Genomic DNA, 14,227 nt, shown 5'->3' with positions numbered 1-14,227 from the left:
TCTGGTGCCCTCCAGATGTTTTCGACTACAGCTTTACAAAGCCCTTCTTTCAAGAAGCCTTCTATGTAGAAACCTTATCCCAGTTTGCATCTATACTGGAATTGTTTTTAAGATTTAAAAAAATAAAAAATGTTTTAAAGGTGCTTTGTTTTTAAGAGGTTTTTAAAGATGTGTTCAGTGTTTTATTGGTGGCTGGGCTCCTTCTTAGAGGAAGGGTGGGATATAAAATTATTATTATTATTATTATTACATAACAACATCAACAATATATCTCCCATCAGCCCCATCACCGTAATTGTGCTGGTTGAATCTGATGAGAGTCACAGTCCAAAACGTCTGGAGGGCATCAGGTTGGGGAAAGCTGATCTCTGAGAAGTTTTCCTGCGCAAGCCTCATGGACACAGTCACTTAAGCGAAGAAAAGATGGTGGTGATGATGGAAGTGCTTAACCCTTTTCTGGCTGATTTCCTCCTCTAAACTCCATTTCCTCCCCCAGGAGGAAAAACACAGCTTCCACATGGGCTACCTTGCCGGCTCTGTCGCGGTTCCTGTTCATCCGCAGGCACCCCTGTGGCTCCCCTCTTTGTTTCCCACACCGCGGCCCTTTATGACGCCCCAAAGCTGCCCCTCTCTCCTTTGGAAAGGTCTCCTTCGCAGCCCAACCTATCAGCAACAGGACCTCAGACGGGCCCTGAAGGGGGATCAGGCCAAAAGGGGCCCGTCTGGTCCAGACTCCTGTGCTCGCAGTGGCCAACCCTGGCTTGATCTTTAAGCGGGGGAAAAAAATCCAAACCCGCCCTTGCGTGCGATCTAAGTACATTCACTCTCCCCCCTGCCGCGTCTTCCTTTTTCTGCTCGACAAGGCCACGAGTGAATGGGAAAAACCTTCCCAAGCCTTGAGCATGCAAGCCTGAAAGCAGGCGGGGGGAGGGGGCGACGCTTTGCAAAGCCTCTCTCGGTTGTTTGGGTGCCTCGAGGAGCGAGCGAGCGAGCGGGGCGGGGAGAGAGAGCGCGAGCGAAAACGTTGAGATTGGGACGAAGGGAGGCGCAGGTGACGGAGCGCCTAGAGAAGCCCTGCGCCCTGCGAGCGAGCGCAAAGCAGAGCTCCCCCTCGCTGGAAGCTACCCCAGCCCGTGGGAGGCTGGCCCCGCTACCCCGGCCCTCCAGCTTGCAAAGGGCGAAGGGGGAGTTCCCCGGTTTTTTGCGCGCCTTTGATCTGGCCAAGCCGCCTCCCTCGCGCTTTTGCGCGCAGCCGATCCAAGGAGGGAGGGCCAGAGGCTGCCTTCCATTTCCTCCCACTTGTGTTTTCATGCCTCCATAACTCTGGATCCCATTTATTGAGTTGGGGTTGGCAGCTCGTCGGCAGCAGCAGGCGGGCAGCCCGGCTTGATTCCGGCTGCGCCCGACCCTCCGTCACCAATCCATCCACCCAGCGACCCCCTTTCCGCGTACACGCCTCCCGGGGGCTTCTCCTCTCTCCTGCGACTGCCTTGGCTCGTTGGCCAAATGAAGACGCCTTGAGCCGCGAAGCCCGTGGCGCGTCGGGGCGGGAGTTGGTGCGGAAGGGGGTCTCTCTTCCCCGTCTCCCGGGCTCGGCGGCGTGAGCGGAGCGAGGTTGGCTGGCGGGCAAGGACAGGCGCTCGCGCTGCCCCGCGGCTCCTCATGGAGACGGCCCGGAGGCGAGGCGGGCGGTGGCCGGGCGGCCTTGGAGCCGCGCTGTGGCTTTGCTGTGTCTCCTTCTCGGAGCCGGCCGGCGGCACCTGGAGCCACGCGGGGCTGCAGTACGCCAATCGGAGGTAAGGAGGGCGAGGGAGGGACGGCGGGGTTACCTCGGATGGCTTACCGCGGAAAAGGCGGGTTGTGCCATTGGGGGCGCGGCGCTTGTTGGACTACAGTCGTCCAGGCAAGCCTTCTCTTTGCGGCTGGCGGGCTCTTTGTGGCTGGGAAGCCCGCAAGCCCTGTTTGTTCCCCAGGCCTCCTAGTCAGGGATATGCTGCCCCTGCACGTGGAAACAGTAATGGATGCATCCATACTATATAAATTTGCACAAGTGTTTGGAAACCACCTGCACTATTTGCCATCAATGGATCTGGTGGCAGTGAGTTCCATAAGCTAATTATGTTTTGTCAGCTCTGAATTTGGGGTTAGTTCTGAATGTGTCCTTTAATAACCACACTTTTATGCTTGCAGTCATGGTAATCAAGGAATGATGGGGCCTCCTCCTGTTCCCCCCCCCGATTTTTAATGTAGGTTGATCCAAATCTATATGTAGGGGGTGAAATCATATGGTATTAACTACTTTATCTATTTTTCCCTTTATATCCAGAGCTCAAGGTGGCATGCATGATTTTTCCCCTCCCAATTTTATTCTCACAACAACCCTGTGAGGTAGGTTAGGCTGAGAGACAGCAACTGGCCCATGATCACAGCCAACTGAGTGAGTCTTTGAACCCTGGTCTCCTAGGTCCCAGTCCAACACTCTGACAACTATACCATGCTAGCTATACTGGATTAATGGACCCCACAGTGAACAACTGCCTTGTCTGGAGCGCATCATTGGGAATGCAGTCTGTTCTGTGTTTTTTGCTGGGTGTTTAGCAGAAGGCCTCAGTTCAGACAAGGTGTCCCTGACACAGACTGTTGGGAAATGCTTCAGTGGCTGAATTTCTGCCTGCTATAGCTGTTTTCAGCCTTAACTTGTATGCTGGTGTTGGATGAACAGCGTTGCACACTGGTTAGCACATCATAACCTGGTTGCCCAGGAGGGAATGTGGCCCTTGGGCTGAAAAAAGGTTCCCCTCCCCTGCTTATAAAGTCTACCACACCTGGTGGAGAGGGAAGGAGGAGGCGGTGACAAAGGAAATACATGGAATTTCCTACTCTTTGAATGGTTGCAGCTAATTATAGGCATTGCCCTGGTGGATAAGGGGCAGGTATGTGAGTGGGTGGCCCATCGTGGCCTCCTCTGGGGCAGTGGCATGTCTGCGATCCCAATACAGGAGTCATTGGGCAGAGTCAAGAGCCCCTGGTCAAGGCTGCACAGTTTTCTGACCCGCCAAGCTGAACGCAGCTCATCACAGCCATACATGTTTGTTTCTGCTTATTTTGTTGTAAGGGATTCCCGCTGCGCCCTTCCAAAACGTTCCCAGGGCAGATTGCAAAACCTCCCAATCAAGTGAGGAAAAACTGGCTAAAAACAGCCAAATCGACGTGTTGTGTATATCCAGCTGATTTATGCTTGGAGCAAACCCATTGGGTGGTGTTCAAGGCTAGTGCTCCTCAGAGCAGACCCATTGAAGTTATTTATTTAATAAATTTCTATCCGGCCCTTCCTCCCAGGAGGGGCCCAGGGTGGCAAACAAGTGATAAAACGTTGAAAACGTATTTAAAAACAAAGTATCTTTTTTGAAAAAAACTCAAAGACAAAACATCCTAAAACATTGTAAAAACATATTTGAAAACAATTCTAGCACAGTTGCAGACTTGGATAAGTTAATGGTCATGCCTCACGTAGGTCCATTATTTTCAATGGGTCTTCTCTGAGTATGACTTAGCTGAACACAACCCATTGAAATTACTGGACTTGTTAGTCATGCCTATTATTTTCAGTGGGTGTACTCTGAGCAGGACTAATATAGGTTGCAACCTGATACACACAACAAAGACAGCAGAGCCAGTGTGCAGAGAGAGACAGAGAGAGAATAGTTTGGACTGAATGGAAAGGCCCCTGAAACGTTTAAAAAGGAAAATGTTTTCACCTGGTGCTGAAATGACATCAGAGTAGGAGCTAGGAGTGTTTCCTGGAGGAGAGTATTTCATAATTATAGGAATATAGGAGGCTACCTTATAGTGACTCAGACCATCAGTGCCTCTAGCTTAGTGTTCTCTACACTGACTGGCAGCGGCTTCCCAGCCCTACCTGGAGATGCCATTAGGGATTGAACCTGGGACCTTCTGCATGTAAAGCAGTGCTCTAACCACTAAGCTAAAGCCCTTTCCTGTGCTGCACCCAAGAAGGCTCTGTCCCCAAGAGCCACCTGCTGCACTTCACCTGGCAAGAACGGCCAAAGCAGGGCAGGGCCTCTGAAGAAGATCCGAGTGTGTGGGTGATTGTGGACCAGGGCCGGCCTGATCGTTAGGCAGACTGCAGCAACCGCTTCAGCTGGCAAATGCTGGGCAGCAGCATGGATAGCCCCCCCCCCCAGCTGTTCCTTCTGAGCTCTGTGGCTGAATCCTTCTGTTGGAGGACAGAGCTGGGTCTGCCACGTGGCCTCTCCTGCATCCTTTTGGCTAATCTGGTTCCCTTTGGTACAGTGGAGGATGTTACCCTGTTGCCAGTACCGAAATGAGATGAAAGGTCCAGTCTGTATATAGAACACAGGAGCAAGGGTGTAGTCGGCCGGCGTTGTAGAGGGTCGTAGCCCCGTTACTTTTTTGGGAGCAGGGCCCCCAGCCAGGTCCCTATGTACGAGCCAATCAGCATGAAAAGAGAGCATGTTAACCACTGAGAAGAGTCCTTATCCTTTCGTGCTGGTTGGAGACAATCTGCCTGAAAGGAGGTGATGTAGCCCCTGAGAAGACTCTTCTCAGTAGGTAACGCACACACCCCTCCCCTTTCATGCTGATTGGCTCCTAGGGATGTCTGTTGTAGTGGAGTGTGGACTCGCAAGACCACAGGAAGAGTTAGCAGAGGAATCTCCCCGATACAAAGCCAAACCATTGGTCCATCTGGTGTATTGTCTACACTGACTGGCAGCAGCTCTCTATGGTTTCAGAACAGGGGACATCTCCCAGCTGGAGAGGGTGGGAGTCGAACCTGGGGCCTTCTCTATGCAAAGCAGGGGCTCTACCACTGGGCTATGGCCCTTCCCCTGAAGTCCTGATGCCGTGGTTACTGGGAAGTTATTTTACTTTGATGAGCTGGGTTTTTATTGAGTGTTTTTCACAGTGTGGACCGCTTTGGTAGTACTTTCTCTGTAAATGAAGAGCATTCTATAAGCATTTTAATTCATTAATAAAGTGGCGCAGTTTGCATATCCTCCTGGGTCACATCCACACCATACATTTAAAGCACTTTTAACAGTCATGGCCTCCCTCAAAGAATCCTGGGAACTGTAGTTTACCCTACACAGAGCTACCATTCCCAGCACCCTTAACCAACGACAGTCCCCAGGAATCTTTGGGGGAAGCAATGCACTTTAAATGCATGGTGCATGGATGTGATCTTGGTGCATGTTGCATCTGTGCGTTTATTTATGTATTTATACAAATATTTCGATATCGCTCTTTCGTTAAAAAAAAATTAAACCGGTTTGCAACACTTTAAAAACAACAACTGTGGAATAAAAACATTGGAAATGCAATAAAAACCAAGGTCAACTGCTGCAAAAAAAGTATCTTCTTAATTGCCTGGTGGAACAGCAAAGGTTTTCAGCAGGCACTGAAGGCGCCCGCCGAACGTCTCTTGGCAGAGCAGAGAACTGGGCCATTGGCACTGAAGGCCTAATTTCGTGTCGACGTTTAGTGAGCCTCGCCAACTTGGCTTTGCTGCTTTTGTACGCCGGTGTTCCTGCCCAGAGCCCTGTCCTGTTCCGTGGGATCTGTTTGGGAAGCCCTGCCTTCAAGGGAGGCCATCCGTTTCAGCCTCGGCGGCGAGGCTTGCCAGATGACGTGACTCCCAAGTCTAGGCAGCTTGCCTCCTGAGTGTCATGGGAACAGTCTGGGGAGGCCTTGCAGCTGGATTGTGGAGGAGGTGACAGCCGCAGAGCCATTCTGCTTGCTGCCTTGCGGTGGGCCCAGTGAGGGCAGGGGGTAGGGAGACAGAAGATTAGCAAGATCTGATCATTGACTCCACTTGGCTACTGGCGCCCGTCCTGTTGGCGGGCTGGGATCTTGGCCTCGGTGGTCCTGATGCTGAGTGTTCACATTCCATGAACTCTAGTGACAGGCGCTTCCACAGAGCATCCCTTTTATGCTTGGGAAGAGGCCTAGCCGGATGTTCTGGGGAAAGCAGCCCACCCACCCGCAGGCCTGCAGCATCATGACTGGAAGATTTTCAAGGGGAAAGCAACACATAAAGAAGCTTTTGTGGTGGGCTACTGGGGAGGAGCCATGGTGCTTCCCCAGGATGGGCAGAGGGGCTGGCATCGTGCTGAAGAGGAATGCAGCAGGAATCTCAGAAGTGGGAGAGTTGCCCCACGGCTGGAGCCTTTAGCATGGCAAACCAGCTTGGGTTATTGCGGCATGACCTTGGCCCTTGCGTGGGTCCTAATATTCTGTACTTGGAACCCTCCCAATTTTGCAATCCATGTAAACGAAGCACCCAGCAACTGTCCAGACTGAATTGACGCGGACGGATACTGGTGCACCTTGGATAGAGGAGAAATTCGGTTCGGTTTACGTGTATAGCTTGAACCTACCTCATCTGCACTTTCCAAAACGATGTGCCAACTGAGAAACAGCCGTCCTTCAAAATGTGCCCTTCTCCAAATGTTCGAGGGCGGTTCTCCAGCTAAGCACCGTCGACAAAAATGCATATATTAGTGAAAATAGTATACAAGAATGTGTTATATGAAGGAAAATTCCTTTGCAAAGAATATATACATTGGGCAAACTTGTGCATATAAAGATGTTTCGGTTTGGAGAAATGAGCCCTAAAATGCTGCTGAATTTTCATGAGGGCTTTTTTTTTTTTTTTTTAATTGCAAACTGATGTGGAAATGTAGAGAACTGAATTTAAGAGCAGAAAAATGAGAGACCAAAATGGGCAGATTAATCCATCCCTCACTCTGGACTGTCTGGTTAAAAGTGGATAAGGGGTCCCAACTTCACATAAGTGCTAGTTTGTGCCAATCTTCCCCCCCCCCCACCATTCTCCATCAGTTAATGAGAAAAGAAATTGCATTTGAAAATTCTCGAAGGAGAGAGAAATTCTTGGTGACGTTCTCATGAGTGGGGAGGAGAGTTTTTGTTGGGCTTACCTTGCTTTTGTGGGGACTGGGGGGGCGTTTGTATCCTTTGTTTTAATTGGACAAAGCATCTCCGCAGCCTTCCCAGGTGCCAGCGCTTCAAATAAAACCCAGGGGATGAAATCATACTCGCCACACAGAGAGGGGGTAGCTCAAAACCTTGCAGCCGTTGAAATTTGAAATACTTTCTAAGGTGTCCTGCGTGTGTGGCAGAAAAATTGAACCCTCTTTCCACAGGGGAAGAAAACTTTCTGAGAAATTGGAGGGCAGATTTTTGGCCCGGCACTCATCTACATTGAATGGGGTTAGAACCGGTTGAAAAATCTTGGGGTCGCGGTGGACAGTGCTGTGAAAATTGGAACCCAGGGCATGGTAGCTCTGCATGCCCTATGGTGGGGCCGCGTAACGGAAGCAGGGAGCAGTAATAGGCAGTAACATAGTGGCAAATTCAGAAGTTCAGGGCCCCTTCATGATAGTCACAGCCACGCCCCCTCACAGCCACGTCCCCTCACAGCCACGCCCCCTCGCTCACTCGCTTGCTCTCGTCGCCATCTCCACACACCTCAGTCCTTACGTTGCATGCCTTCTCCTACAACAACAGATGTCCCTAGCAGCTGAGCAGCATGAAAGTGGACTGTGTTAGTGTGTGTTAGCTACTGAGAAGAGTCTTCTCAGCGGCTGGCTCACCACCTTTCACTCTTCTTGGCTCCAGTCAGGAAGAAGTCACAAAGAAGCATGTTAGGAGATTTGTCTCAGTGGCCAACACACTCCGCTTTCATACTGATTGGCTTGTAGGATGCTGGAGACATAGGGACCTGGCTCTCAAAAAAGTACGGGGTCTAAGACCCCAGAAGAATACACCCCTGGTAATAGGACTGTTCCTGGCTTGGGAGGAGAACACCAGCTTCAGTCAATTAAAGGATCAGGTAGCCAGTGACAGGAAAGACCTTCCTTGACCTCTGACCCTGGAGACCTGCTGCCTATCGGAGGAGACAATACTGCACTAGACAGACAAATAGTTTTGGTGGCTATATGAGTCCTCAGCTTTACAGAGGACAGTCCTCTGTTTGGAGGGCTATGCTGTCCAAGGGTGGTTTCAGGAGGAAGATAAAGAACCACAAACAAGGAGAACAGTTGCCACCTGGACAGCAGACTGAGCAGGAACACAGCTCACCTGGTCACATCCACGCCACACATTTAAAGCACAAGGCTTCCCTCAAAGAATCCTGGGAACAGTCGTACTTTAAGGGTCCTAGGAAGTGGAGCTCTGTGAGTGGTGAAAGACAGTTCTCTGGATTCTTTGGGGGAAGCCACCACTGTTAAAAGTGGTATGTGGCTCTGCTGTTGTATGATTCTTTGCGCTTTAAATGTATGGTGTGGATGTCATCCACATCTTCCCTGCCGTGGTGAGATTGATTGTATTTCTATTTCAGCTGTAGTCATCATTTCCTAAATTTGCATCTGTGCATATAAATTAGAGTATGCATGATTGATTGATTTAGCAAATCTCTTTTTTTGGCACTGTGTAACTGGCTGCTTCATCCCTGTGTTGCAACCATAACATATATTTTGGGGTTTTAAGCAGGCGTGCAACTGGCTTGCCTCGTTTTAGAAATGAATGGAGCACTTTCTGTAGGTGGCCTCCTTTGGTTAAGGACTGGCGCTAGGCTGGGTAGACCAGCCATTGCCTTTCATGCTATGTGGAAAGAGGGATGGTGCTAGGGGGCTCGGAAGGGGTTTTTGTGGCTGTTCTTTGAGCTCAGCTCTGGGGCTGGGGCTTTGGTTTGTGTTTGTCTGTGTGGCAGTGCTGCTTTTGATCTGGCTCCATCCATGAGCCTGCAGTGTAATTAAACTTCTGTTGGGATGCTGGCTTGAGCCTCTGGGGTTGAATTACACATGGAGCTATGGAGGATTTTGGGGGGTGGGTGAGGTGGGGAATGGACACATCCCAGCCCTTGGGAAGCTGCCTTATAATGAACTAGCAAAAAAGAAAAAAAGATGCAAGTGCTTTGATTTCGATTCCTGCATTGAGCAGGGGGTTGGACTTGATGGCCTTGTAGGCCCCTTCCAACTCTACTATTTTATGATTCTATAACAAGCCAGAATTTGGTACAAATGTGTTTTTTTTCTGGGACAGGGTGGAAAATTATAGGAAGCTTAACTGGTTTGAGTGAAATCTCCAGATTGGGAGTTGCATTGCAGGAAACCTAGCTAGTCTTGTAGCCAATGTTAGGGCTACTAAGAGCAGACCCATTGAAATTGATGGATGTGACTACAATGCTGTTGTTGGAGTGGCAGCTCCCCAGGCTGATTGCTGGCCTTGTTGGCTGGAGAGGGGTGTCTGCGTGTCTGCAACATGCACCTTCCCCAAATGCATGTAATTTTAGTGGCGTCAGTGGTGGCCGGTGGCTCTGTGTCAGTGGGGCAGTAGAAAGTGCTCTGCATTTTAGTCTGAACTTTCGAGGAGCCGTCCAAGGTTTCAGAACTTTGGACAGCTCCTTGAAAGTTCAGACGAAACCCTGGAGTGGATTCCACTGCCCCACTGACATTGAGCCACCGGCTGCCACTGGACAGTGTTAATTATGTTATTAATCGTGGCCATTCACAAACCAGTTGTTGGTGATATAACACAAGCATCCTAGCTCTGGTAAGCCGAGAAACAATTTTCTTGTGAATATTTTATCCTATTTTATGTAACCACTTGACAGCTGGTATAGCACAGTGGGGAGGAGAGCCTGGCTGGGAGTCCAGAGCCTGTGAGTTCAAATCCCTGTTTGGGTCTCTGGGGTGTCAAGGGCCAGCTAAAGATCACCCCCACAGTGAGTGGCTCAGGGGTTACGTGCCCTGCCACCTGTGCAGCCGTGGGCCAGCTGCATAGTCCCAAGGACCCAGTTGCCCCCCAGCTGGCAGTTGCGGACAAGGAAGGGGCTGGCTTGGTCAGCTGTAGCAAGCTGAGCAGGCCTTAGCCAGCTGGGGAGGACTAGCCTCAGAGGGAGGCCATGGGAAACCGCCTCTGAATACCGCTTACCATGAACACCCTATTCATGGGGTTGCCATAAGTCGGGATCAACTTGAAGGCAGTCCATTTTCCATGTAACCACTTAGAATTTTGTTATTATTAAGAAATGTAGAGATCTTGTCAAGTCAATGAAATAGTGTATTTTATTTTATTTTATTAACTGGGGTATTAGGATTCGGTTTCTTTGCAGTTATTTTTTTTGGGGGGGGGAGACTTATCTCTCTCCAAATAAGTGTGGTGCCATTAGAGCAGCATCCCCCAACCTGGTGCCCTCCAGAGCTGTTGCACTACAACTCCCATCAGCCCCAGCCAGCACAATACTAGGTTTGATGGAGGTTGTAGCCCAAAATGGCCACACTGGCTGGGGCTGATGAGAGTTGTAGTCCAAAACAGCTGGAGGGCACCAGGTTGGCAAAGGCTGTCCTAGGTCATCCTATTCTGGTTTTCAAAATCTGCCTTGGTTCAGACTAGGTTTTAGTCCTCTTCTCATGGTTTCTGATCTGTGGCTTTCCCCCCTTTTCATGTGCTGTGCTTCATGTGCTCTGGGTCAAACTAGACATGATGTTAGATGCATGCAGACATTTTAATATGCCTGATTTTCTTTATTTTTTTGTTTAGGGCCTATGGGTGGGGTGGGCCTGTGAATTTTGCTTTCTCTCCATTTCCCATTCTTCCCCCTAATCTGAAGTTTGGTTCTCTGCAATTCCATGTCGGTTTGTGCATCGCTCTTTCTCAAGTCTCCATGAAAATCCATCTGCCTTTTAGTGCTGATATCTAATATACACGTTTGTCTGCAATCTTGCCTAATATACACTCTTTTTTTTGCAACGTCATCTAATATTATTCATTTTTTTCTGTTATTCTTAGTAATATATACATTTCCATGCACACACGACTTCAGTATATGTGTTTTTGTGCACAGTACTTGGGTGGAGAATTGCACTGCAAAATGCAGAGGCAAGAATTTCGAAGGAGGACTGTGCTTGTATCATTTCAGAAAATGTGAATTAGTCCGTTTGCTTTTAAATGTGAACTGAATTGGATTTCTTCCTCATCCTTAGTTGGGTCCCAGGATGCTCATCCTTGGTTTAGGCACATGCACTAGAGGCCGGATGTGTCCGTTGCCCCCATTGGAGCCATACAACTCAAACTGCTGGTTATGACCTATAAAGCTCTGTACGGCTCAGGGCCAGGCTATCTGAAGGATCGTTTCTTCCCATGTGAGCCTGTCTGAGCCCTGAGATGATCGGGGGAAGCCCTTCTCTCGGTCCCACCACCCTCACAGGCATGTCTGGTGGCAACACGGGAAAGATCCTTCTTGGTGGCGGCCCCCAGGCTCTGGAACTCCCTTCCTAGGGAGGTTAGACTGGTTCACTCCCTGCTGTCCTTCCACCAGCAGGTGAAGACTTTTCTGTTCCGACATGCTATTGGGAACTGACTGCAAGGACAATTAAATAGGGTGCTTTTTTACTGATTTGTATTTTGTGTTTTTCCCCAATTGCTTTGTTTTAAACAGTTTAAGGTTTATACTTAAAGGTTAAAATTATAAGTAGACCTTATCCCAGGCTGTGTCTATGTTGGAATTGCTTTTTAAGATGTTTTAAACGCTTTTTTAAAAAACAGGTGTTTTTAAAGATGTTTTGTTTTAATATGTTTTTAAAGGTGTTTTGTTTTAATATAGTTTAAAGTCTGCTGTTAAAATGTTTTAGAGTGTTTTTAGCGTTTGTTTGCCACCCTGGGCTCCTACCTGGAGGAAGGGCAGGATATAAATTTAAGAAATAATAACTTCCGCAATCTTTAATTATAACTTCTGCATCTTTTATTTATATGTTTTAAACTGTATTTGTTTAAATTGTTGTAAGCTGCCTCAAGTCCTGATTGTGGGGAAAAGGCAGGATATAAATGAATATAATATGCACACTTACTCGGACATAAACCCTATTGTATGTGGGTGGGGCTTACTCCTAGGTAAATGTTTTTATTAGGATTGTATCCTTAATTTCCAGGAACTGTGGTGGTACTGAATCCTGAAAAATGCAAACCTAGGAACTTCTGAGAATTTAAAAGCAAGGACCAAGCAGGGGTTGACAAGGGTGTGTAACCCCAAAACTGGGACAGTTTTTGATAAACAGGAACTCATTGGAGCGATGCCTCATTGCATCTGGCCATATTGTCATGAGCCTCTCAGGCACGCCTGGCTGTTGACCTACCAAAAGGTCTCCATTTAGATGAGAGCAGGACTTGAAATGAGACCCCCAGGTTGCATGTGTTTTGGCAACTTCAGGCTCTCCTGTTACCTGATCAGCTTTATTTTGGAGGACCTTGCCACTGCCTGGAATCCAAGGACTAACATACAGGAGAAATATATAATTGTGCCAAATGGAGGGAGGAAGAGAGCAGCATTGCTGGTCCTTGTGAACCCCCCACAAGGTTAGAGAGCATTTTCTTTTCCTGTCCTGCCAGTCAGGGATTTATTACTCTGGCATGGAAAATTACAGACCTCTCAAGAGCAGGACTTGGCACCAAGCCCCTGGGGCTGGAGGGGATTTCCCTTCCTTTTTGCACTCCAAAATGCTTCATCACCTCTCCAGGACCCTTTTCCAGCCTTTTCAAGGTCTATTTGCCTCTCCCCCATATTATGTGCATGCATATATATATATATAGAGAGAGAGAGAGAGAGAGAGAGAGAGAGAGAGAGAGAGAGTGTTTTGAAAGCAACAAACAGAACTTCCCCCAAGCTTGCTCTGGATCCCTATAAGGATTCTGTTCATCACCTAAAAATATATATTCACGTAACTGTGATTAACAAAACAGAGGTTTTTATTGTAATACCAAAACGTTTCGGCTTCCGCCTTCATCTGCTGCTAACATACAAATGCTGCTACCAAGGTGGCAGTTATAGAGCTTTGAGGATGGAATGCTCAGAGGGGCTTCCTTTGCAGAAGTAATGTTTGTACTGTCCTCCAGGTTCAGGCCACGTGGTGCCAATGTGTCCAGGGAGTAAATCCAAAAGTTCTCCCTTTTAGTCAATGCTGCTGGATCTGCTGGCATCTCTATCGCTGTTATAGCAAAGTCCAACAGGCTGTGACCCTCAATGTTGAAATGTTTTGCAACTGGTTGCTCCACTTTTTTTGTTAAGATTGCCGATTTGTGGTTTCTGAAGCATGTGTGTAGGTCAGTTCTGGTTTTTCGTACGTATTGGATATGACATCCTGGTCTTTTGCGTTCAATGACATAAATACACACAGACACACAGGCATGCACACTCGTCTTCCTTGCTCAGAATGTGGAGAGACCATTGAGCTCCGTGCTAGCAGAGTGTCTGGAACCTTTAGAGTGTTTGTCTTTTTTGGACCGAGTACGGTGTCAATCAGGAATGGGGGGAAGCCAGTGGTGGGGGTCTAATTGGGGTTGGGCAGCACATGTTTTGGCTGCATATTTCTGCTTCAGCTTGTGTGGGCGGTGTGGGGCTGCCCCCTTCAAGGTCATTTGAGGCATTGCCCTGCATTTCCTTTCATCAGGGGTGGGGGAACCAAAGGGTGGTATTCAACACTAGCCCTACCCAGAGTAGACCCAGTGATGTTAATGGACATGAGTCACTTAGGCGTATTAATTTCAATGAGTCTACTCTGAGTAGGACTTACCTGTATACAAGCCATGGTGTAGGAGGAAAGGGTTAAGTAGGGTGTTAAACCTGTATTGTAGGAGTCAGTAATGCCCAGCCCCAGGGGCCGGCTGAGGCGCCCCCCAGCAAAAAGAAAATAAAGTCAACACAGGGCGAATGTCGTGACCGAGTGGGGATCTGAACCCTGGTCTCAGGTCCTATCTAACCACTGCTCCTCACTGACTCTTTTCCCTGAAGTCGTTTCTGTTTATCTCTTTCCTTTTTCTGTGAAGCCATAGGCGCAACCCCCTAATGCAGCCTTCTCCAACCTGGTACCCTCCAGATGTTAAGATTTGGTTTAATTTTTTTTTTTTTGTAATTTGTGGGGGGGGGTTGTGCGTGTGTGGCTAGGATTATCCTTTGCATTTCCCTTGGGGGCCTTTTTTGGCCAAAAGGCATCAGAGAAGTAAACTTTAACGTAACTTAACAGATGTTCTGGTCTACATGTCCCAGGATAACCAATGGATAACCAAAGTGAGTTCACTTTGCTGGCTTTTCAAGGTGGCCAACGAGGTGCTCTGGAAAGCCTGCATGCAGGATACGAGAGCAACGCCTGTCTCCCGCTGTTGTTCCCCA

At 48.6% G+C, this 14,227-nt stretch overlaps 1 protein-coding gene across 4 annotated transcripts in view; it reads left to right on the top strand.

The window, feature by feature from the left end:
- The first annotated feature begins 1,044 nt into the window (after positions 1 to 1,044).
- Positions 1,045 to 14,227, top strand: part of EMID1 (EMI domain containing 1) — a 54,938-nt gene continuing 41,755 nt past the window's right edge. For 2 of the 4 annotated variants that reach the window (XM_061602918.1, XM_061602917.1), the window contains exon 1: positions 1,046 to 1,796. In XM_061602918.1, the coding sequence (XP_061458902.1) occupies positions 1,663 to 1,796 (134 nt within the window). In that variant the 5' untranslated portion in view covers positions 1,046 to 1,662. Of the gene's footprint in view, positions 1,797 to 14,227 lie in introns of all 4 variants that reach the window. The other 2 variants (XM_061602919.1, XM_061602920.1) reach the window with 2 other exon arrangements.

Source organism: Rhineura floridana, chromosome 19, assembly GCF_030035675.1.
Source record: "Rhineura floridana isolate rRhiFlo1 chromosome 19, rRhiFlo1.hap2, whole genome shotgun sequence".
In the NCBI taxonomy this organism is placed as follows: domain Eukaryota; kingdom Metazoa; phylum Chordata; class Lepidosauria; order Squamata; family Rhineuridae; genus Rhineura; species Rhineura floridana.
The sequence above is the reverse complement of the archived record's forward strand: the minus strand, read 5'-3'. Positions and strand labels throughout refer to the sequence as shown.